Source organism: Vipera ursinii, assembly GCF_947247035.1.
Source record: "Vipera ursinii genome assembly, chromosome: 1".
Lineage (NCBI taxonomy): Eukaryota > Metazoa > Chordata > Lepidosauria > Squamata > Viperidae > Vipera > Vipera ursinii.
In genome coordinates, this window is record NC_139512.1 from 15,085,571 (window position 1) to 15,108,487 (window position 22,917).

At 49.8% G+C, this 22,917-nt stretch overlaps 1 protein-coding gene across 1 annotated transcript in view; it reads right to left on the reverse strand.

Annotated features, from left to right (window-relative positions):
• Window positions 1-1,516: 1,516 nt before the first annotated feature.
• The window catches only part of ANKRD24 (ankyrin repeat domain 24), a gene marked incomplete at both ends in the record, with an annotated part of 30,267 nt that continues 8,866 nt past the window's right edge, over window positions 1,517-22,917 (reverse strand). The window contains 9 exons of the mRNA XM_083350351.1: window positions 1,517-1,594; window positions 4,671-4,736; window positions 7,002-7,169; window positions 10,835-12,403; window positions 15,486-15,607; window positions 18,651-18,723; window positions 20,220-20,318; window positions 20,830-20,871; window positions 21,752-21,859. Of these exons, the coding sequence (XP_083206477.1) occupies window positions 1,517-1,594; window positions 4,671-4,736; window positions 7,002-7,169; window positions 10,835-12,403; window positions 15,486-15,607; window positions 18,651-18,723; window positions 20,220-20,318; window positions 20,830-20,871; window positions 21,752-21,859 (2,325 nt within the window). The remainder of the gene's footprint in view (window positions 1,595-4,670; window positions 4,737-7,001; window positions 7,170-10,834; window positions 12,404-15,485; window positions 15,608-18,650; window positions 18,724-20,219; window positions 20,319-20,829; window positions 20,872-21,751; window positions 21,860-22,917) is intronic.

A 22,917-nucleotide genomic window follows, 5' to 3' on the forward strand; every position in this document is an offset into this window, starting at 1 on the left:
TGAGCCAGCATGGCTCAGGATGGAAACCTCTCTGTTTCCCCTCAGCGTGGCTGGCTCAGGAATTCTGGGAGTTGAAGTCCATGAGTCATAAAGCGGCCTAGGCCAGGGGTAGGCAACCTTGGCTCCTTTATGACTCATGGACTTCAACTCCCAGAATTCCTGAGCCAGCATGGCTCAGGATGGAAACCTCTCTGTTTCCCCTCAGCGTGGCTGGCTCAGGAATTCTGGGAGTTGAAGTCCATGAGTCATAAAGCAGCCTAGGCCAGGGGTAGGCAAACTTGGCTCTTTTATGACTCGTGGACTTGCCTACCCCTGGCCTAACGCAACATCTTGATGGGTTGTTGTTGTTTTCACATCTGTAAAATTTCAGCAGATACAGTCACTTGCTTTCAGATCCCAGACGCCCAAGACAGGTAGTTCTCAACGTACGACCAAAATTGAGCCCAGAATTTCTGCTTCTAAGCAAGACAGACGCTAAGTGAGCTTTGCCTCATCTTATGACCTCCTTTGCCACAGCTGTTAAGCGAATCAGCGCAATTGTTAAGCTAGTAACACCGTTGTTAAGTGAATATATCTCCATTGACTTTGCTTGTCAGAAGGTCGCAAAAGGGGATAATGTGACCTCGGGACACTGCAACCGTCGTTAATGTGAGTCAATTGCCAGGTGTCTGAATTTTGATCACATGACCGTGGGGTATGCTGCAACAGTTGTATGAAAAACAGGTCCTAAGTCTCTTTTTTTTTTCACGGCTGGTCACTAAGTGAACTCTTTGTTGTAAGTCGAGGATTACCTCTAATTAACTTTGTCCTTTCCCTGGTTTTTTTTTTAAATACTGCATTTCTATCTCACTGCTTCTCTGCAAAGCAGGGAGGTCAGGGGAGGGCAAAAAAGTCAAGATGGCAGTCCCGCTCCTTTCCTGCACGTGTTGCAAAGTGTGTTAAAAAGAGACGCGGCTTTGATTATGCAGATGTGACCTCCTCCCCCACCCCCAACTCAACCCTTTTAACAAAGACTCACACACTGACACCCTGGCACAGTAATCAAAGCTACCTATTTCCCCCCCCCCCCGTTTTACCAAAACGACAACCCTGCAGGTAGTCTGTGATCAGAGAGACCGAATGGCCCGAGATCCCCCAGTAAGGAAGAATAAGGGTTTTTTTTTTGCCATTAGACACAGTGGAAATAAACATCTCTAACCACTATGGGTCACACCCTTGTCTCACTCTAGGTCTGTCCTCTACTCATTTCCACCCCCACCCCACCCCCGCAATGACCCTGTAGCCTTTATCATTGTGATGGCAGGCGGAAACTCAACCAGGAGTGCTTTGGCCGTCGAGGACACGCCGAGGCGAAGCGCGAGGATTTCCCGCCGGCTGTGAAGCATTTGGGTTCCAGCCGGTCTTCCTCCCGTCCTGGCTCAGCGTTGGTGTGACCTTCGTGTCCTCGTTCCCCCCAGGAAATTGCCCAGCCTGCCCACCCCACCCCGGGTTCGAGTCTGCGACCTGTCGCCTCGTCTCATCTGCCTTGCTCCTGGAGCCTTTGCATCTTCAAAATCTGGAAGAGGATTCTCTGGACGTCTGCATCCATGTGGCCCTGGAAGGAGCAGAAAGGGAAGTGGGGGGTCGGGGAAGAGAGATCGTGAAACATCTGGAGGCGATGTTCCTCGGCGTTGAGCCAAGCGTTTTGGCTGGCGGGGCTTTCGCCTCTGCCCCTGCCAGAGGACCGAGGTCCAACAGCAGATCTCTTAATCTCACTCTTCAAGGAGACCGATTGTGCTCGGGGGGGGGAATCCCTGCAAGATCAGCGGTCGTGATCTGTCCGATATAAGAGAATATTTACAGCTCAGGGTGGAAAGGAGCTCCCGGGGGGGGGGGGCTTCTGAGCTTGGTAGGTTTCTTGCAGACGTTTCATGACGCAAACTGGGTAACGTCGTTAGTGCTAGTCACCCTAGCACCGATGAGGTTGCCTAGTTGGGTCATGAAATGTCTGCAAGACAACAAGCAAGCTCAGAGAGCACCAAGGACCCCAGTCCTCCCCTTCCTCCTCCTCCTCCTCCTCCCCCTCCCCTTCTTCCTCCTCCTCCTCTCTTTGTAAACCCCACTCCCTTCTAGCACTGATGATGTTACCTAGTTGGGTCATGAAACGTCTGCAAGAAACCAGCCTAGCTCGGAGAGCACCAAGGACCCCACAGTCCTCCTCCTCCTCCTCCTCCTCCTCCACAAACCCCACCTCCCTCTAGCACTGATGACATTCCCTCGTAGGGTAATGAAACGTCTGCAAGAAAACCACCCAGTTCAGAGAGCACCAAGGACCCCACAATCCTCCTCCTCCTCCTCTCCACAAACCCCACTGACTCCCTTCTAGCACTGATGACGTTACCTAGTTGGGTCATGAAACGTCTGCAAGAAACCAGCCTAGCTCGGAGAGCACCAGGGAACCCCCTCACAGCCTCTCTCCTCCATAAGTTACCACTCAGCTTCTGGGTTCAACTCCTGGTGCAGGTTATGACCCATAAGGACCTATGTGGCGTGGGGCTGGGTCATCTGAGATATCTCCTCTCCAGTTACATCGACCCATCCCGTCAGGTCTGGCAGAAGAGGCACGTTACGGGCCCCGTCCCGTTCATCTGGCAGGACCAAGGAAGACAGCCTCCTCATCCGTAGGCCTGGAACATCGTCCCCTCTGGGGTTAGATTGGCCCTGAGGCTTCCAGCCATTCAGACAACCCTGAAGACCCGGGTTTCGCACCAGCCACGTGTGAAGCCTGTGAGGTGGCTGCACTGTTCGCAAGTCACATTTTCTGGTTAATTGATTTAACTTCCTTTCTTTTCTTTTCTTTGTAATATTTTATTGATTTTCTAATTTTTTACATTTGTACGTATTTAAAAAGCAACGTGGCGGCTGGGTTAGTCAATCATTCAATGACGTGCATAAATCTTTTAACTTCTTTTCCAATTGGTTTTTTTCGCGATTGTGGTTTGGCGGGCCGGGGAATTCTGGCAGCTGAAGTCCACATATGTTTAAAATTGCCAAGGTTGAGAAACGTGGGCCTAAAGGACTGGGAAAGCACTTTTTGTTGCTGTTCGTTTCCATACTTCGGCTGGAAAGATAAGAATGTATTCCAGGAAACACGTCAGGACCTGAAATGCACTATCTTGCTCAGAGGTTCTCATGCTGACCCGTTGGACATCGGCCTGCATAGTTTATTCCTAAGGTGGCCCTATGAAAAAAGTCAAAATAAATCAAAATACTGCCATACAAGTAGTCCTTGACGTACAACGGTTCGTCTAGTGACCGTTCGGCACTGAAAAAAGTGACCGATGACCATTTTTCACACTTACGACCGTTGCAGCATCCCTGCGGCCACGTGATTTACATTCGGGTGCTTGACAACTGACTCACATTTGTGACGGTCAGGGGATCTCCTTTTGCAACCTTCCGACAAGCTAAGTTCCATGGGGAAGTCACGATTCACTAAACAGCTGTGTTACTAGTTTAACAGCCGCAGTGATTCACTTCACAAAGGTGGCGAGCAAAACGCATTTAACAATGCGTTTGGGGCAAAACGCATTTAACAAATTTCTCACTTGGCAACAAAAATTTTGGGCTCAAATGTGGTCGTAAGGGGAGGACTACCTGTGTGCTCTAGCACGAAGAGTAGCTAATTCCTGATGCAAAGTTGTGTTGTTGGAACAGGACTCTTAAGCTAAGCTGGACGTGTTACTTATAAGGGATGGACAACTGTTCAGGCTCCAAAGCCAAAAGCAGCCTTGGAACAAACGTGGGTGTGCGTGCGTGCGTGCACATATCCACGCAAATGCAGACAGACCTCCAAGTAGATGTTCAGCCAACACCTGTGCACACTTCTCACATTCAGACACGCAATTTGCCCTAGGAACAGGAGAGAGGGGAAGCCTAGGAGAAACGGGATTTTAAGGAGCCGTCGATGGACCATGGGAATCAAGGTCACAAAACCAGATTTGTCTTGACGGAGAAGTGGTCTGTTCTCATAACAAACCAAAGAAATATGATTGGCCAACAGGAAGACTTGGCGGGTGGGGGTTAAGAAGAACGATTGACTAACCAGACTAACCAGATTTTCGAGCAGGAAACTTAAAGAGCTGATTTTGCTTCTTCGGTACCCGAGATGGGTATTCCATAAAGTTTAGCTTTTATGGCACCCTCAGAGCCGTAGAGTTTCTCCTCAATGTTGAATTCACTTGTCGGACTGTTGACACTGGCTCCACGTCACTAGCTGTGTCTCCACACTCAAACAGCAGTTCAGTACTCTAGTCCAGGGGTCCCCAACCCTCAAGCCACACACCAGCGCTGGCTCGCGGCATGCCGAAAGCAGATCCGCGCAAACAAGCGAAGCCCCATTTGCAGGATGCAGGCAGCACGCAAAACCACGCCTTCTCCAGTCCACGGAAAAACATCTCTCCACGGAACCGGTCCCTGGTGCCCGAAAGGTCGGGGACCTCTGCTCTGGCCCCCTCCTTATTCCAGCTTTGGGTCCCTGCAAACATATTCCAGAATCTTCTTTTCCCACCCCCGCTGTGAAATATTTCTAATTATGTTCCCTAGCCTGGTGGCGAAACGTTCGGAAACCACGGAGTCCTTCACCTCCTATTTCTAACCCGCTGTCAGGAATGAAGACCTGAACAACTCACCTGGATAGCGTAGAGAAGGTGTCCCCTGTATAAAGAGATGATATTGCTATGGCGTCGCTCAGATTCCTAGCACGAAAGAGAATGAAAACAAGTAAATAAAAAAATAGTGGAAATGGCTCGGCTAAGATTATTTCAGGTGGCGCCACCAGCAAGATTAGCAAAAATGTTTAAAAATGTGTCAGATAGATGCTGGAAATGTCAAGGTAACTCAAGCACGTATTCTCATGTTTGGTGGACATGTAGCAAAGCCAAGGCCTTTTGGGGGAAAAAGATACATGCTTGGTTAGAAAAAATGTTGGGAGTTCAAACCTGCACTTTTCTTATTAGGTATAATGCCAGAAAAGATTAATTAAACAAAGTCCATATTTGATTTTACACGTCACAATAGCAGCAAGAATAATTTCTGCGCAATATTGGAAAAATGAAGGACTACCACCAGAGGACGAAATAATAATAATAATAAAAATACTGGAATGCGCAGAGAATGGACAGATTAACTGTGAGATTGGAAGATAAAGAAAAAACAGAATATTACCAAATCTGGGATTCTTTTTACAAATGACTAGAGCAGGGGTAGGCAACCTTGGCTCTTTTATGACTCGTGGACTTCAACTCCCAGAATTCCTGAGCCAACCTGGCTCAGCTTGGAAACCTCTCCCTGGGAGTTGAAGTCCACGAGTCATAAAGGAGCCAAGGTTGCCTACCGCTGGCCTAGGCTGCTTTATGACTCGTGGACTTCAACTCCCAGAATTCCTGAGTCAGCCACGCTGAGGGGAAAGGGAGAGGTTTCCAAGCTGAGCCATGCTGATTCAGGAATTCTGGGAGTTGAAGTCCACAAGTCACGAATGAGCCAAGGTTGCCTACTCCTGGGCTAAAGGAAAGAACCAAGGATTAGGAATTGATTACGTATTAGTGTTTTTGAATCCAGACAGCACGCTGGTTGAAAAATTAATGTATGTATGCAAGAGAAAATTAATTAAAATCTTTAAAAAAATTATTTCAGGTGGAGTTCCCTGCGGTCAGAAACACCTCCGTGGTGGCACTTTTTCCTTGACTGAGGGGAGCTTACATTGGGTCTGTCTGCCTGTTTACAGCTCCTGACTCTGAACATCCCAGAGTGGTTATTTGGTTATTATTTGGTTATTAATGGGATTCCCCAATTAGCTGTTCTCGATCCTATGAAGAGTCTGAGGGTTAATTTCAAAATTCCTTACAGGACATTGGGGTTTTTCAGAGGCGTTTAGCTAACCCATCCTAGCTTCAAGAGTTGATCCCATCTCATCTAATCAGTCCCATCTCCTGCAAAGTTCTTCCTTTTATTCTGGTAAGGGACCGTCGCAGTCAGGAGCTTTTGATGGGTGGGTTGGTTGGATACTGTGTGTGCCATCAAGGTGTCAAAAGAACGGGGCAAATGCATGGAACACAGGTCATCTCCATCTCATCCGGAGGTGGTATTTGAAGAGAATGACAAGAGATGGAAGGGACCTTGGAGATCTTCTAGTCCAACCCCCTTACTCAAGCAGGAGAACTTATATCATTCCAGGCAAGTGGCTGTCCAGTCTCTTCTTAAAAACTTCCAGTGTTGGAGCATTCAGAGCTTCTGGAGGCAGGTTGTTCCACTGGTTAATTGTTCTCACTGTCGGGAAGTTTCTCCTTAGTTCTAGGTTGCTTCTCTCCTTGATGAGTTTCCATCCGTTGCTTCTTGTCCTGCCTTCGGGCGCTTTGGAGAATAGCTTGACTCCCTCTTCTTTGGGGCTGCCCCTGCGATATTGGAAGACTGCTATCCTGTCCCCCCTCGTCCTTCTCTTCATTAAACTGGACATTCCCAATTCCAGCAACCGTTCCTGATATGTTTTAGCCTCCAGTCCTCTGACCATCTTTGTTGCTCTTCTCTGCCCTCTTTCTAGATTCTCAGCATCTTTTTTCTATCGTGGTGACCAAAACTGGATGCAATTGCCGTGTTGGCACGGTGTCTAGAATGAACTATTGCAGGCTGACTCTGCCGACTGCCAGGAGTTCGATCCTGATCAGCTCAAGGCCGACTCAGCCTTCCATCCTTCCCAGGTCGGTAAAATGAGGATCCAGATTGTTGGGGGGCAATAAGCTGACTCTGTAAACTGTTTAGAGAGGGCTGCAAAGCACTGTGAAGCAGTATGTAAGTGCTACCGCTATTCCAAATGGGGTGTTACCAATGCATTACTCCTTGTTCATTTTCCGAGGAACACCTGATCCATCTCAGATGGAAGAAGCCAGACAGTTAGGCTTGAGGGATCCTCCTAAAACAACCTTTAGAGTCTCTCCTTAATTCTCCTTCCTTTGTAAGATACTCACGATTAATTGTTGCTCCAGATCTTGAATTCTGCTCTGGAAAGTAGCTACGTCCAGATCACCATCCGCCTTTGGTGAGAAGATCCCTTTAGGAGAGGCGCCACTAGAAAGCTCTGAAAGATCCTTCAAAGCTTCTTTCAGTTTGAAGACCTCTTTGGAGAGCTCTGTGATCTGCCAAGAAGGAGGGGAAATAATGACACCAGGGCAACAATTGTGTTTCACATTCGGGAAGCCACGGCTTTTCAACCTTTTCACCCACTATACCACTTTTAGGCTATGGAAACATCCGAGGACCACCAGTCGCCTAGCAAGGTGTCAAAAACTTGATGACCAAAAAAAAAAAGAAAGAAAGAAAGAAAGTGATGAAGTACAGGTAGTCCTCGACTTACAACAGTTTGCTTAGTGACTGTTCGAAGTTACAATGGCACTGGAAAAAGTGCCCCCCCAAGCCACAGCCGAGCAAGACGCCTGCCTGCCCGCCCGGTGGCGCTCTTCCTCCTGTCCGAGGTTGTCATCATTGTGAGCATTTCTGTTCAGGATTGGGAGTGGGGATGGGGTGGGGTGGGGGTGTTTGGTTTTTTATTCCCCCCCACTCTGCTGGGTGGTTGCAGCAGGTTTTGGTCACTTCACATGACCCTGGGACACTGTGACCATCATAAATATGAATCAGTTTCCAAGCGTCTGAATGTAAATCACAAGACCCTGCAGATGCTGCAACATTCCAGCTGATCGGCGCTTCTTCTGGGCTCAGAAGCGCCAGGATCAGCGCTGAGCTCCAGCTGGATCCTGGTGCTGATCCTGGCACTTCCGCTGAGCCCCGACAGCCCTGCAGCTCCAGCCGTCTCTCGCTCAGGTTTATGCGGTGCTGCCACCGGTTCAGCTCATTCCCGTCCCCCGCTACCACTTTTCTAGGATGGTCGCGTACCACCTGCCAGGTGCCGATGTACCACAGGTGGTACCCGTACCACTGGTTGAAAAGCCCTGCAGTAAGCAACAAATGACAGTCTGGATTCTTCTGCTTGATGCCCAATTGATCCCTCTACCAGAGGGCACAGGTGCATATTTGCATCGGTCCCCACCCTTTTGAGGTAAGCAACAGTAGGCAAAGCCAGAAAAGAAGTAAGAAATAGTAAGTCAAGGAAAATAAGGCCCGAGGTAAGAAAAAAGAATAGATTTCAGCTAATATCAGTTTACACCAGGAGTGCCCAACCTTGGCAAGTTTTAAGATCTACGGACTTCAACGAATTTCAGTTTACACCAGGGGTAGTTGCAGTTTACACCCGGGACGTCCGACCTTGGTGACTGTGGACTTCAACTCCCAGAATTCCTCAGCCAGCCAACCAACTTCTGGGAGTTGAAGTCCACAAGTCTTAAAAGTGGCCGAGGTTGGACATTCCCGATTTATACCAACTGAATAACATTGCGGGGAGGGACCTTGGAGGTCTTCTAGTCCAACCCCCTGCTCAGATAGGAAACCGTCTGCTATCTTGTTCTCCTAGCGAGCTATCCTTTCCACCACATCCCTCCACAATTTCATACGTGAAATTTGGTCTTCAGATTCTTCTAAATAAAATATCCCAAAATAAATATGGGAAGAAAAGAGTAAATGGGCTCAGAGGGAGGAGGCGAGGAGAAAGTCGTGGTTGCCAAAGAGAAGCTCAGTCACAAGTATGTAAGCCATAACTCATATGGCAACTTTAGAAGACCTGAAGGCCAAATTTCATTCCCATACTTAGCTACATACTTAGGACTGAGCTGTCATATTTCTCTTTCCCAACCACCATGTTCTCATCTTCTCCTTCCTCTCGACCCATTCGTGCTTTTCTTCCCATATTTCTTGGGGGCTTCCATCCTCATTTCTTGTCTCTGGAGGACCCAGCTGATAATGGTAGTAAAGTTGGAAGGGGTCCTCGGAGGTCATCTAGTCCAACCCCCTGCTCAAGCAGGAGACCCCATATACCATTTCAGACAAATGGTTGTCCAGTCTCTTCTTAAATAATAATAATAAACCTTTATTGTCAAAGTACAACATGTGTACATTGAGATTAGCTGAGCCTCCCCCCCCCCCGTGCTCTCTCCCCCCAACACACAGTGACAACAAACCCTCCATCCTACCACACCATGTGAACCAACTACACCACACACCGGCCTCCCAAGTCAATTCTGCATAAGATGATGTCCCATTTAAAAGCCTAACAGCCCACGGATAAAAGCTATTTTTCAGCCTGTTGGTGCGGCTGGCTATATTCCTATATCTCCTACCGGATGGTAGGAGAGTAAAGAGATACCGTCCAGGGTGTGAGTCATCCCTGAGAATCTTCCTCACTCTTCCAAGGCAACGAGCCCTGGCGAGGTCATCCAGTGGTGTCAGGAGACAGCCCACAATGTCTTGTGCTGTGCTCACTACCCTCTGTAATACTTTCCTGTCCGCGGCTGTCAGACCAGCATACCAAACCACAATACCGTACGAGAGGACGCTCTCTATAGTAGACCGGTAAAAGAGGGTCATTAGCCGTTGTTCTGCCCTGTTCTTCCGCAAGACCCTGAGAAAGTGAAGCCTCTGTTGGGCCTTTCTAGCCACCTGGGTTGTGTTAACTTTCCAGGTCAGATCTTCGCAGAGGTAGACTCCCAGAAATTTAAAGGAGGAAACTCTCTCCACACAGTCCTCCCCGATGTAAAGTGGGACAGGTTCCTCCTTTTTTCTCCGGAAGTCTAACACCATCTCTTTCGTCTTGCCAATGTTTAGGTGCAAGTTGTTCCACTGGTTAATTGTTCTAACTGTCAGGACCCTCTTTTACCGGTCTACCATAGAGAGCGTCCTCTCATACGGTATTGTGGTTTGGTATGCTGGTCTGACAGCCGCAGACAGGAAAGCATTACAGAGGGTGGTGAGCACAGCACAAGACATCGTGAGCTGTCCCCTGACCCCACTGGATGACCTCGCCAGGGCCCGCTGCCTTGGAAGAGTGAGGAAAATCCTCAGGGACGACTCACACCCTGGTCGGTATCTCTTTACTCTCCTACTATCGGGTAGGAGATACAGGAGTACAGCCAGCCACACCAAATGGCTGAAAAACAGCTTTTATCCATGGGCTGTCAGGCTCTTGAACGGGAAATAATTTTATAAACTTTATGCAAGCTTGACTTGCGAGGCCGGTGCGTTGTGCAATTAGCTCACATGGTGTAACAAGATGGAAGGTTTGTTATCACTGTGAGTTGTGGGGGGGGGCACGAAGGGAGGCTCAGCCAATCTCAATATATACATGGTTGTACTTTGACAATAACGGTTCATTCATTCACTCAAGTTTCTCCTTAGTTCCGGGTTGCTTCTCTCCTTGACTAGTTTCTATCCATTCCTTCTTGTCCTGCCTTCGGGCGCTTTGGAGAACAGCTTGACTGCCTCTTCTTTGGGGCAGCCCCTGAGATATTGGAAGGCTGCTATCCTGTCACCCCTGGTCCTTCTCTTCATTAAACTAGACATGCCCAATTCCTGCAACCGTTCTTCATATGTTTTAGCCTCCAGTCCCCCGATCATTTATTTATTTTTATTTTATTTTATTACATTTATATACCGCCCTTTCCCTGAGGACTCAGGGCGGTTTACAGGGAATTAAAAACCAACATTACAAAAGTTAAAACCAATTTAAAAAAGATTAAACTTAACCCTGTGCAATTAAAGCCCCAATTAAAATAAATTACTCCTCATCTTTGTTGCTCATCTCTGCGCCCTTTCTAGAGTCATTTATTTTATTTTTTTTACATCGGGGTGACCAAAACGGGACGCAACAGGACAAATCCGAGAGCATCTTTTCGGACCAAGCCCAAACCTGACTCACCTTCTTGTCTTTCTCTTGGACCAGCTGGGCCGAGTCCTCGATGTGGCTGTGCAGCTCCTGCAGACGTGCGGACTCGGCCCTCAGGCTCTGCAGCTGCTTCTCGGCGGCGGCCAGCTGGGCCTCGGCGGCGTGCTTCTCGCTCTTCATGAAGAGGGCCTCGCGCTGCACCTGGAAGACTTCGGTGCAGGTCCGCTCGTGCTTGCAGCCCAGGTCGCTCAGCTTCGCCTTCAGGGCCTCGATTTCGGCCCGCGAGGCGGCCCTCAGCTGCTCGTGGGCCTCCTGGGAGACGGCACCCCGACGGACCTCGTCCAGGTCAGCCTGGAGTCGAGAGGCCTCCAGAGCTTTGGCTCTCAGCTCCTGCTCCCCCAGCTTCGCTTTGGCCTTCAACTCCCACAAGGTGCCTTCCAAGGCCTCCTTGGCCCGGGCGTGCTCGGCCAGGGGCACCGACTCTTGCCTGTAGACCTCGGCAGTCTTCTGAAGTTCGGCCAGCTCGGTCCGAGCAGAGGTGTACTTCTCTCTCATCTCCAGCAGCCTCCCTTCGGCATCGGAGAAGGCGGCCTTCAGCTTCTCCACCGTCTCCTCGTGCTCCGCTCTAGAGACGTAGCGAGAGGCCAACATCTCCTTGGTTGCTCGAAGCTCCTCTTCCAGCTTCTCCCGGCCTTCGCGGAGGTCCTCGACGTGACCCTTCACTTCCTGATGTCGCTTAGTCATGGCTTCCAGCTCTCCTTGCAACTTGCTGGTCTCCTCTTGAAGGGCCTGGTTGATGGAAGACTTTCTTTCCAGCATCTGGTGGCTGTTCTCCTCCTCCTCCTCCTCCTCCTTCTTCAAGGAGGCCCTCAGTTCTCTTAGCTCCGTTTCCGCAGAGGTGCATCTCTTGAGAAGAGCCTCTTTCTCCTTGGAGACGGCATCCAAGGAAGCCCCAAGTGTGGCTTTCATCTCCTCATAGGCCTCGGCGGAGCAGTTTGGGCCCCCTCTTTCTTCATGAACCCCGAGCAGCCCTTCCAACTCCTTCACCTTCTGCTCTTGTTCCTTCAGCTCCTCCTGAGACTGGCGCAGAGCGGCCTTCACCGTCTCCAGTTCAATACTGGAACTCTCGGCAGCTTCTTTCTCCCCTACGGACAAGATGCCCAGCTCAATCTGTTCCTGGAGAAGCTTGACCTCTGCCAAAGCTGCCTGATGTTTCTCCTGGGTGTCTCTCAGCTCCTTCGTCAGCTCCTCCACCTCATCTCTCCTCCCCCTCTTGAGTTTGCTTTTTCCTTCCGGCTCTAAGTCAGCTTGGTTTTCCGTCGCTTGGTTCGGCCCGATCGGATCATCCGGGCAGTTGGTCTTCTCCAAAGCTGCCTTAAGGGCTGCGATTTGCTTCTCGTAATCGTCCTTCAGCCGTTCGTAAGCCTCGGCCGAGATGAGTTGAGGGGGGCTTCCATCTGCTCCGTGGCTTTCCAGGGACTTCAGGAGCTCCTGAGTTTCCAGCTGCCGCCCTTTCATCTTCTCGAACTCGGATCGGAGTGAGTCGTACAAAATGACAGGGATGAAATTCCCGGGAGGGTCGGCCTCATCCTTCTCTAAAACCTGCACAAAAGAGAAAGTGACTTGATACACCAAAGAAAGAGAGAGAAAAAAAAACAAAACACCAAAAAAATGATCAGGAGAGTTTAACGCGGCGTCTGAGAGGTTGTGTTGCGTGCGTGCAAGCAGTCCTTGACTTCTGACGGACGCTTTTTGTCTTTCTTCTGCGCCTTGGCCTTTCCTAAAAGGGAATTTATTGCTATTTCCGGGTAGTCCTCGGCTTACGACAACGGGGGCCCCCAAATTTCCACCGCTTAGCGAGACGGTGGTTAAGGGAGCTTTGTCCCATTTTACGACCTTTCTTGCCACAGCTGTGCAGCGAGTCGACGCAGCTGCTGAGTTAGTAACACGGTTCTTAAGTGAATCGGGCTTCCCCCTCCACCTTGCTTGTCAGAAGGTCGCAAAAGGGGATCGCGTGAAACCCCCACCCCCACCCCAGGACATTGCAACCGTCGTTAAGTACGTGCCGGTTGCCGATCGTTCGAATTTTGATCACAGGACCACAGAGATGCTACAACAGTCGTTAAGTGTGACAAAATGGTCGTAAGTCACTTTTTTTCGGGGCAGTTGTAACTTTGGTCACTAAATGAACCGTTGTAAGTTGAGGACTATCTGTATTCCGACTCTGTCCTTGTGGGGGGGAGGGTCTCCAGCCAAAGGATCCCCCCAGCTGCACGTGACTGCAACTCCAGGAGATCACTGCAGCTGGTCCTCAACTTACAAGCATTTCTTTAGTGACCGTTCCAAGTTACGACGATACTGACTTATGACCGGGTTTCACACTTACGACCCTTACAGCCTCTCCACGGTGACACGATCAAAAGTCAAGTTGCTTGGCAACTGGCACACACTTATGACGGCTGCGGCGTCCCGGGGTCACGTGATCCCCTTTTGCGACCTTCCCAGCCGGCTTCTGGCAAACAAAGTCAATTGGGGGGGGGGAGCCAGATTCGCTTAGTGTCCGTATGGTTCACTTAACAACCGCAGTGATTTGCTCAGCGACTGGAGGCAAAAAAAAAGTCCTAAACCGGGGCAGAACTCACTTAACAACTGCCTCACTTAGCAATGGAAATTTTGGGCTCGATTGCGGTCGTAAGTCGAGGACTACCTGTCTGTTATTCCCGGTCCCGACGTCCCATGGGGTTCTTGACCGTCTTCTCTTTATGAAGCTTAACCCGGCTATCGTGTCTCTCTTCCACCTCCTATTAGGCCCTGCTTGCATGGATGGATTAAAAATATTGTAACGCTGCCGTAAAATCTGGAAAAGTATCTCTGCGGCAGGGGACCAGATTGGGGTGACGCTCTCCGCCAGAGTTTCTCAACCCACAACAGCCACGTGACGGTGGCGATAGTGGCTAGTTGCCGAGAGCCAGCGGCATCATTCTGGCAGGTTGCAGATCTGCAACCGGCCACAACCAAGTTGCACTATCCAGCTGCGCACGCAGTTGGTTTGCACTCTGCTCAACAGCCAATTCCCACAGAAGAGAGAGAGAGATCACCATCCACACGTCGCAATGCGGGTGGTCCTCGATCTACGACCGCAACCGAGCCCAACATTTACGTCGCTAAGTGAAACGTCTGTTAGGTCAGTTTGCAACTTCAATTCACCTTACCACACACACTTGTTATAAAGGGAATCCCTGCGGTTGCTAAATTACTAACCCGGTCGTTAAGGGAATCTGGCTCCCTCCCCCCCCCCGGTTGACTTTCCTTGTCAGAAGGTCACAAAAGGAGATCAAGTGCCCCACCGGAGACGCAGCGACCGTCGTGAATATGAGCAGTGGTCGTGCAGTGGTTAGAATGCAGCACTGCAGGCCTGCCTGCAGTTTTGACGGTTCGATCCTGACCGGATCAAGGTGGACTCCGTCTTTCCAAGGTCAGTAAAATGAGGACCCAGATTGTTTTTGGGGGGGCAGCAATATTATGACTCTCTAAACTGCTTAGAGAAGGCTGCAAAGCACTGAAGCGGTGTCTGGGTCTGAGTGCGATCGCTTGTGCTATTGCCCTTCCTTCCTTCCTTCCCTCTCTCCCTCTCTCCCTTTACCTTGGTGGAGCAGTGGGCTGATGCCTCCTTAAGTAACACCAGCTGCCTGCAATTAGTGCAGGTTCGAGTCCCACCAGGCTCAAGGTTGACTCAGCCTTCCGTCCTTCCCAGGGAGGTAAAATGAGGAACCAGATTGTTGGGGGGCCAATTAAGCTGACTTTGTAAATAATGCCGCTTGGGTGTGTGTGTGTGAAAGCCCTAATAAGCAGGCCTATACATAGGATGAAGGCTACTGCTAAGCTTGTAAGCCGCCCTGAGTCTTCGGAGAAGGGCGGGATATAAATGGAATAAAAATAAAAATAAAATAAATAAATACCTTCCTTCCTTCCTTCCCTCCCGACCTTTTCCTTCTTTCCTTCCTTCCTTCCTACCTTTGTTCCTTCCTTCTTTCCTTCCTTCCTTCCTTCCCACCCTTTTCCTTCCTTCGTTCCTTCCTTCGTTCCTTCGTTCCTTCCTTCCTTCGTTCCTTCCTTCCCTCCTGCCCTTCCTTCCCTCCCGACCTTTTCCTTCCTTCCTTCCTTCCTTCCTTCCTTCCTTCCTTCGTTCCTTCATTCCTTCCTTTCCTTCTTTCCCTCCTCCCCTTCCTTCCTTCCTTCCTTCCCTCCCTCCCACCCTTCCCTTCCTTCCTTCCTTCCCTCCCACCCTTTCCTTCCTTCCTTCCTTCCTTCCTTCCTTCCTTCCTTCCTTCCTTCCTTCCTTCCTTCCTTCCTTCCCACCCGTCTGCCAGCAGTTCGATGCCGACTGGCTCAACGTTGACTCAGCCTTCCATCCAAGATCGGTAAAAGGATCAGCGTATCATTCTGAGCGCCACTACTGCTATGAGAATTTTGATTATGTGAGCGCGGGGACGCTGCGATGGTTGCAGAGAGTGAAAAAAATGGTCCTGAGCCATGTTTTTTTTCAGCGCCATCGTAAGCTTGAACTAAACGAGCTGTTGTAAGTCGAGGATCACCTGTCCTTTAGAGTCGGTTAACTCAAGCAATCTTTATATCCACAGAACCGGGGAGGAAACGCCCAGGGTGGGCAAAGGCTGCCATTTACCTGTATTTTTTCCATTAATTTTTTGTTCTTCTGGGTCAGGGACTCGATCTGCCTCTGCAGGGTGGCTAAGAGCTCTTCAGTCGAGGCGCTCAAGCTTTTTTTGGAGAGAAGCTCAGCTGTGGCTAAAAAAAAGAGAGGAAGGAGAAAGGAAGGAAAAAGAAAGAAAGAAAAGAAAGAAGGAAGGAAGGAAGGTGCAGAAAAATAGATCAAAGCCGGTGGAGAAGGCCCCACCTGCGCCCAACGCTTCGGCTGTTCAGTCAGGTGTTTGCTAACTGAGTTCTGCCCCGTTTTACGACCTCTCTTGCCACAGTTGTTCAGCGAAACGTGGCAGTTGATAAGTCAGTAACCCCGGTCGTTAAGCAGATCGGGCTTCCCCCACTGACCTTGCTTGTCAAAGGGGATCGCGTGAGCCCGGGACGCTGCAACCGTCATAAACACGAGCCAGTTGCCAAGTGTCCCAATTTTGACCACGTGACCATGGGGATGCCAAAATGGTCGTAAGGGTGAAACACGGTCCTACGCCCCTATTTTCGGTGCCGTTGTAACTTTGAACGGTCGCTAAATGAACCGTCGTAAGTCAAGGTCTACTTGTATTCCCCTCAGATACACCCTTGAGATACCCTGTGGCGGTGGTCACAGCGTAACACAGGTAGTCCTCGACCTACGACCGCAATTGGGGGGGGTGTTGTCTGAATTTCCGTTGCCAAGCAAGAGGGCTGTTAACTGAAGCGCGACGGACTTTCCGACTTTTTAATGCCACGATTCTTAAACGGTTGTTGTTCAAGGGCACCACACAGTCGTTAAGCGAGTCCATCCTCCTCCATTGACCCTGCTGGTCAGGAGTTCTCTGGGGAGGTCGGAAACGGCCATTGGGTGATCCCAGAATCCGGCAACCATTACGAATACATACAGAGGGACAAGTGGCTGGATTTTGATCGCGGGACCTTAGGGATGCTGCAGTGGTCGTATGTGCGAGGACTGATTGTATGAAGTGGCTTTTTTCACTGCGGTTGTATTTCCAAACGGTCACTAAATGAATGGTGGCAAGTAGAGGTCTGTCTGTGTTTAGACGGGGCCCCGCCAACAGATCTGCTCAGTTCTGAACATAATAATAATAATAATAATAATAATAATAATAATAATAATAATAATAATAATAATAATAAATAATAATAATAATAATAATAATAATAATAATAATAATAAGGAGGAGGAGGAGGAGGAGGAGGAGGAGGAGGACAACAATGATGATGATGATGGAAGGGACCTTAGAGGTCATCTAGTAAAACCCCCTCCTCAGGCAATGTCCAGTCTCTTCTTAAAGACTTCCAGTGTTGGAGCATTCACGGCTTCTGGAGGCAGGTAGTTCCACTGGTTAATTGTTCTCACTGTCAGGAAGTTTCTCCTTAGTTCTAGGTTGCTTCTCTCTTTTATTCGTCTGCTTCTTGTCCTGCCTTCGGGCACTTTGCAGAACAGCTTGACTCCCTCTTCTTTGGGGCAGCCCCTGAGATATTGGAACATGTCTCCCCTCGTCCTTCTCTTCATTAAACTAGACACCCCCAATTGCAGCACAATTGTGTTCCCAACTTAACAACTGCAAGTGATTCCCTGAACCGCTGTGGCCAGAAAGGTCGTAAAACAGGGTCAAACTCACTTCACAAATCTCTCGCTTCATGACAGAAACGTTGGGCTCAGTCGCGGTCGTAAAGTCGAGGACAGCCCGTATTCTGACGCAAGAGCCTTGGTGGAGCAGTGGGCTAATGCCTCCTTAAGTAACCCCAGCTGCCTGCCATTAGTGCAGGTTCGAGTCCCACCAGGCTCAAGGTTGACTCAGCCTTCCATCCTTCCCAGGTAGGTAAAATGAGGACCCAGATTGTGGGGGGCAATAAGCTGACTTTGTAATAATGCTGCTTGGGGTGTGTGTGTGAAAGCCCTAATAAGCAGGCATATACATAGAATGAAGGCTACTGCTAAGCTTGTAAGCCGCCCTGAGTCTTCGGAGAAGGGCGGGATATAAATGGAATTAAAATAAAATAAATAAATAAAAATAAGTGACATGGATGTCCCTGTGAGGACTATTTCTCTGTACATATTGTAGTTGTGTGAATGTAGCCCTGGTGGAGCAGTGGGCTAATGCCTCCTTAAGTAACACCAGCTGCCTGCCATTAGTGCAGGTTCGAGTCCCACCAGGCTCAAGGTTGACTCAGCCTTCCATCCTTCCCAGGTAGGTAAAATGAGGACCCAGATTGTGGGGGGCAATAAGCTGACTTTGTAATAATGCTGCTTGGGGTGTGTGTGAAAGCCCTAACAAGCAGGCATATACATAGAATGAAGGCTACTGCTAAGCTTGTAAGCCGCCCTGAGTCTTCGGAGAAGGGCGAGATATAAATGGAATTAAAATAAAATAAATAAATAAAAATAAGTGACATGGATGTCCCTGTGAGGACTATTTCTCTGTACATATTGTAGTTGTGTGAATGTAGCCCTGGTGGAGCAGTGGGCTAATGCCTCCTTAAGTAACACCAGCTGCCTGCCATTAGTGCAGGTTCGAGTCCCACCAGGCTCAAGGTTGACTCAGCCTTCCATCCTTCCCAGGTAGGTAAAATGAGGACCCAGATTGTGGGGGGCAATAAGCTGACTTTGTAATAATGCTGCTTGGGGTGTGTGTGAAAGCCCTAACAAGCAGGCATATACATAGAATGAAGGCTACTGCTAAGCTTGTAAGCCGCCCTGAGTCTTCGGAGAAGGGCGGGATATAAATGGAATTAAAATAAAATAAATAAATAAAAATAAGTGACATGGATGTCCCTGTGAGGACTATTTCTCTGTACATATTGTAGTTGTGTGAATGTAGCCCTGGTGGAGCAGTGGGCTAATGCCTCCTTAAGTAACACCAGCTGCCTGCAATTAGTGCAGGTTCGAGTCCCACCAGGCTCAAGGTTGACTCAGCCTTCCATCCTTCCCAGGTAGGTAAAACGAGGACCCAGAATTAAGCTGACTTTGTAATAATGCCGCTTGGGTGTGTGTGTGTGTGAAAGCCCTAATAAGCAGGCCTATACATAGAATGAAGGCTACTGCTAAGCTTGTAAGCCGCCCTGAGTCTTCGGAGAAGGGCGGGATATAAATGGGATTAAAAGAAAAAAAAAGATTAAGGGCCGGCCTTACCTGGAAGCTCCAGCAATTCCCCTTCTTCGTCCGGCAGGGTTTCCACGTCGTAGCTGGTATTTTCCTTGTCGTTCTGCACAAAGAGAAGGCGAGACGAGTCGAGAGTTTTCCAGAATGTGGGAATCTAAAGCAAGTTCTACGGAGCTGCTCTCGGCTGGGGGAGAAGGCAACTCTTTTTGGAAAAAAATGGACTTTATGCAAATGCCAGTAGGTGCGTTTCTCTCTCCTGGACGCTGTCCAGGTGTGATGGAAGATGGCCCCACTTCTCAAGAGGGAGGGAGCAGGGGGCCCTGGCCGCTCCCCGAGTTTAGTTGTTTCCTTGCAGATGTTGCCTAAGCCTTCTGGGTAACATCACCAGTGCTGGACCAGAGTGGGGTTTGGAGACAGGAGGAGAAAAACTGTGGGCTCCTTGCTGCTCTCTCGACTTTGATCGTTTTCTTGCAGACATTTCATTACAAGACTAGGTAACATCGTCAGTGCAGAGTGAAATGTCTGCAAGAAAGCAGCCAAGCTCAGAGGGCACTAAGGACCCCACAGTCCTCCTCCCTCTCCTCCTCCTCCCCTTCCTTCCTTCCTTCCTTCCTTCCTTCCTTCCTTCCTTCCTGCACTGATAATGTTCCCAAGTTGGGACATAAAACGTCTGCGAGAAAACAGCCAAGCTCAGAGATCACCAGGGACCTCACAGTCCTCCTCCTCCTCCTCCTCCTCCTCCTCCTCCTCCTCCCCTTCCTTCCTTCCTTTCTTCCTTCCTTCCTTCCTTCCTTCCTTCCTTCCTTCCTTCCTTCCTTCCTTCCTTCCTTCCTCTCTCCCTTCCTCCCTTCTAGCACTGATATTGTTCCCTAGTTGGGTCATAAAACATCTGCAAGAAAACAGCCAGGCTCAGAGATCACCAGGGACCTCACAGTCCTCCTCCTCCTCCTCCTCCTCCTCCTCCTCCTCCTCCTCCTCCTCCTCCTCCCCTTCCTTCTTTCTTTCCTTCCTTCCTTCCTTCCTTCCTTCCTTCCTTCCTTCCTTCCTTCCTTTCTTCCTGCACTGATATTGTTCCCTAGTTGGGTCATAAAACATCTGCAAGAAAACAGCCAAGCTCAGAGATCACCAAGGTCACACACACCTCCTCCAGTTCAACCCCGCGCTACAAATATTCTCCTCCATCGGGGGGGGGCGTATTCCCAAGGAGCAAGAAGAGAGCCCCCCTCCGTTCGGGTAGTTTGTGTAACGAGAAAGAAGCTGCAGGCAGCTCCTCCCGAACAGTTCCCCCGAGCACACGTGTTACCCGCTCAATTATTATTCGTTCAATTCCGTTTGGCACCCGGTGACGCCTTGCGGGGACGTCAGCTTGCTTTTGTCAGGCAAGATCCCGTGTGCAGGTGAGGAACGGCAATGAAACCTCTTTGGGGAGAAAAAAATCACAGCGTGCCTTTCGTGGGTTTCGCGGCCTGACACCCCTGCTTTAAACTTGACCGTCGAGAGGGCTGGACGGCTGGGCCGGTCGCTCCCTCTGGAGCGCGACAACGTACCCCCGAGCTCGTCTCAAAGGAACGACTGGATCTTTAAGCCTTCCTTCGGTACCTCACAGAACGAAAGCCGGCTTCGCAGCACGTCCAGTTCCTTCTTGAGACTTTCCTTCTCGTTGGCCGTCTCCGCCAGTTGGCGTCGAAGATCCTCTAACTGGGAAGACGACAAAAAAAAAAAAAAACAACAGCAAGATTTTATTCCAAGTGTGACGCTCGCCTGTTCGGGTATCTGGCGAATTCTTTTGAACGGAGAGGAACGTCCTGGAAACGGAAGGGAAGGAAGGGAAGGAAGGAAGAAAAAAGAGGAAGGAAGGAAGAAAAGAAAGAAAGAGAAAGGAAGGGAAGGGAAGGGAAGGGAAGGGAAGGGAAGGAAAGGAAAGGAAAGGAAAGGAAAGGAAAGGAAAGGAAAGGAAAGGAAAGGAAAGGAAAGGAAAGGAAAGGAAAGGAAAGGAAAGGAAAGGAAAGGAAAGGAAAGGAAAGGAAAGGAAGGAAGGGAAGGGAAGGGAAGGGAAGGGAAGAAGGAAGGGAAGAAGGAAGGAAGGAAGGAAGGAAGGAAGGAAGGAAGGAAGGAAGGAAGGAAGGAAGGAAGAAAGAAAGGAAGGAAGGAAGGAAGAAAGAAACTCACCTGCTTCTCCAGAACAGGCAAGGAGAAGAAAGAAACTCACCTGCTTCTCCAGAACAGGCAAGGAGCCGTTTTGGATCTCCAGCTGTTCCCAGAGGCAAAAGTGGGGGGTGGGGGGGAAAGAGGTAAAGTTCATTGCCAGGAAAATGTCTGGTTTATTGACCGATCTCTCGAATCTCCGATCTCCCTTCCCAATTCTGGATGACCAGAAGGCAAAATAAAGCACGGAATTAAACGCAGGGACCAAAAATCACTACTCAAAGCAATCCCTGCAGGATTGATTTATTTAACGGTACGCTTGGAAAGGGGTGGTGGTGGTGGTCCCTTTCCAAAGATTAGCCGGGGTGGGTGGGTGGGGACACACAGCTGCTGCCGAGATGCACCCACTTCAGAAGAGCGAGTAGGAGGTCTTCGTACACGAGGAATGTGTCCGTGAAGACGCTCCGTCGTCCCCCCCCAGGTCAGGGTTGTCCCAAAGCGGCTTTTTCAGGAGGCCGCTGGACTTCCTTTGTTTTTCCTTCGAAGAGGTTTCGCTTCTCCTCCCAGAAGCTTCTTCAGCTCTAACTGGGATGGCGGGGGAAGGGAAGGATTTATACTCCTTGCAGACAGCCGGTCGTTCGCATCCCTTTTTTTTTTTTTTTAGAGAGAGTCCTTGAGGCCACTGGGAGGCTTGTCTGTTTTCCTCGGGGTCCCCACCGGAGTGGGGGCAAATGGGTGCGGAGCCTTCTTGGAGCTGCGGAAAGGATGTCCGTGCAGGCTCCACACCCATTTGCAGCTGATCTGCAGAAGCGGTGGGCGCTCCACCCCTGGAGGCCTTTTAAGAAGAGACCGGACAGCCACCAGTCTGAAGTGGTACAGGGTCTCCTGCATGAGCAGGGGGCTGGACTAGATGACCTCCGAGGTCCCTGCCAGCTCTATCCTGATCGACTTGAAATCTTTACCCAGGGTGGTCTTCAAAGACTCACTTCCTGTTTCTGTTTGTCCTGGAGCTGCTCCAGTCCCCGGATCTTTTGAAGAAAGTGGGCCCTCTCCTGTTGTAGCTTCGCAATCTCCTCATAGGCGTCCCGATCCTCCTAGGAGTAAAAAAGGTAGTTGGGGAACCTTCAGCCAGTCCCCTCGTCCCTTTCTCTCTCTCCTTCTCTCTCTCCCCTTTCTCTCTCTCTCCTTTTCTCTTTCTCTCTCCTCTCTCCCTCTCTTCTTCTCTCCTTCTCTCTCTCCCCTTTCTCTTTCTCTTTTCTCTCCTTTTCTCTTTCTCTCTCCCCTTTCTCTCTCTCTTTCTCTCTTCTCTCTCCTCTCCTCTCCCCTTTCTCGCTCTCTCTCCTTTTCTCTTTCTCTCTCCTCTCTCTCCCTTCTCTCTCTCCCCTTTCTCTCTCTCTCCTCTTTCTCTCTCCTCTCTTCTTCTCTCCTTCTCTCTCTCTCTCTCTCCCTTCTCTCTCTCCTTTTCTTTCTCTCTCCTCTCTCTCTCTTTCTCTTTCTTTCTCTCCTTTTCTTTCTCTCCCCTCTCTTTCTCTCTCTCCTTTTCTCTCTCCTCTTCTCTCTCCTCTCCCCTCTTCTTCTCTCTCCCCTCTCTTTCTCTTCTCTCTCCTTTTCTCTTTCTCTCTCTCCCCTTTCTCTCTCTCTCTCCTCTCCCCTCTCTCCCCTTTCTTGCTCTCTCCTTCTCTCTCTCTCTCCTCTCTCCCTCTTCTTCTCTCCCCTCTCTCTCTTCTCTCTCTCCTTTTCTCTTTCTCTCTCCCCCCCCCTCTCTCTCTCCTTCTCTCTTTCTGTCTCTCCTTTTCCCTCTTTCTCTCTCTCATGAAACATCTGCAAGAAAACCACCAAGTTCAGAGACCACCAAGAACCCCACAGTCCTCCTCCTCCTCCTCCAACCCCACCTTCCCTTCTAGCACCGAAGACATTGCCTAGTTGGGTCGTGAAACGTCTGCAAGAAAAACCACCCAGTTCCGAGAGCACCCAGGACTTCGTCATTCCAGCCTGAGCTCCAGAGATCCTCTTCTGTTGGGAATACTCGAGCCATTTCCGGAAGGATTTCCCCCTTTCGAGTTGAGCCAAGAGCCCTGGATATCCCGGTCAGCCCCCCCCACAAATGCCAGAATGGTCCCTTTTCAACCCAAGGGACTGGTGGGGCCCCCCA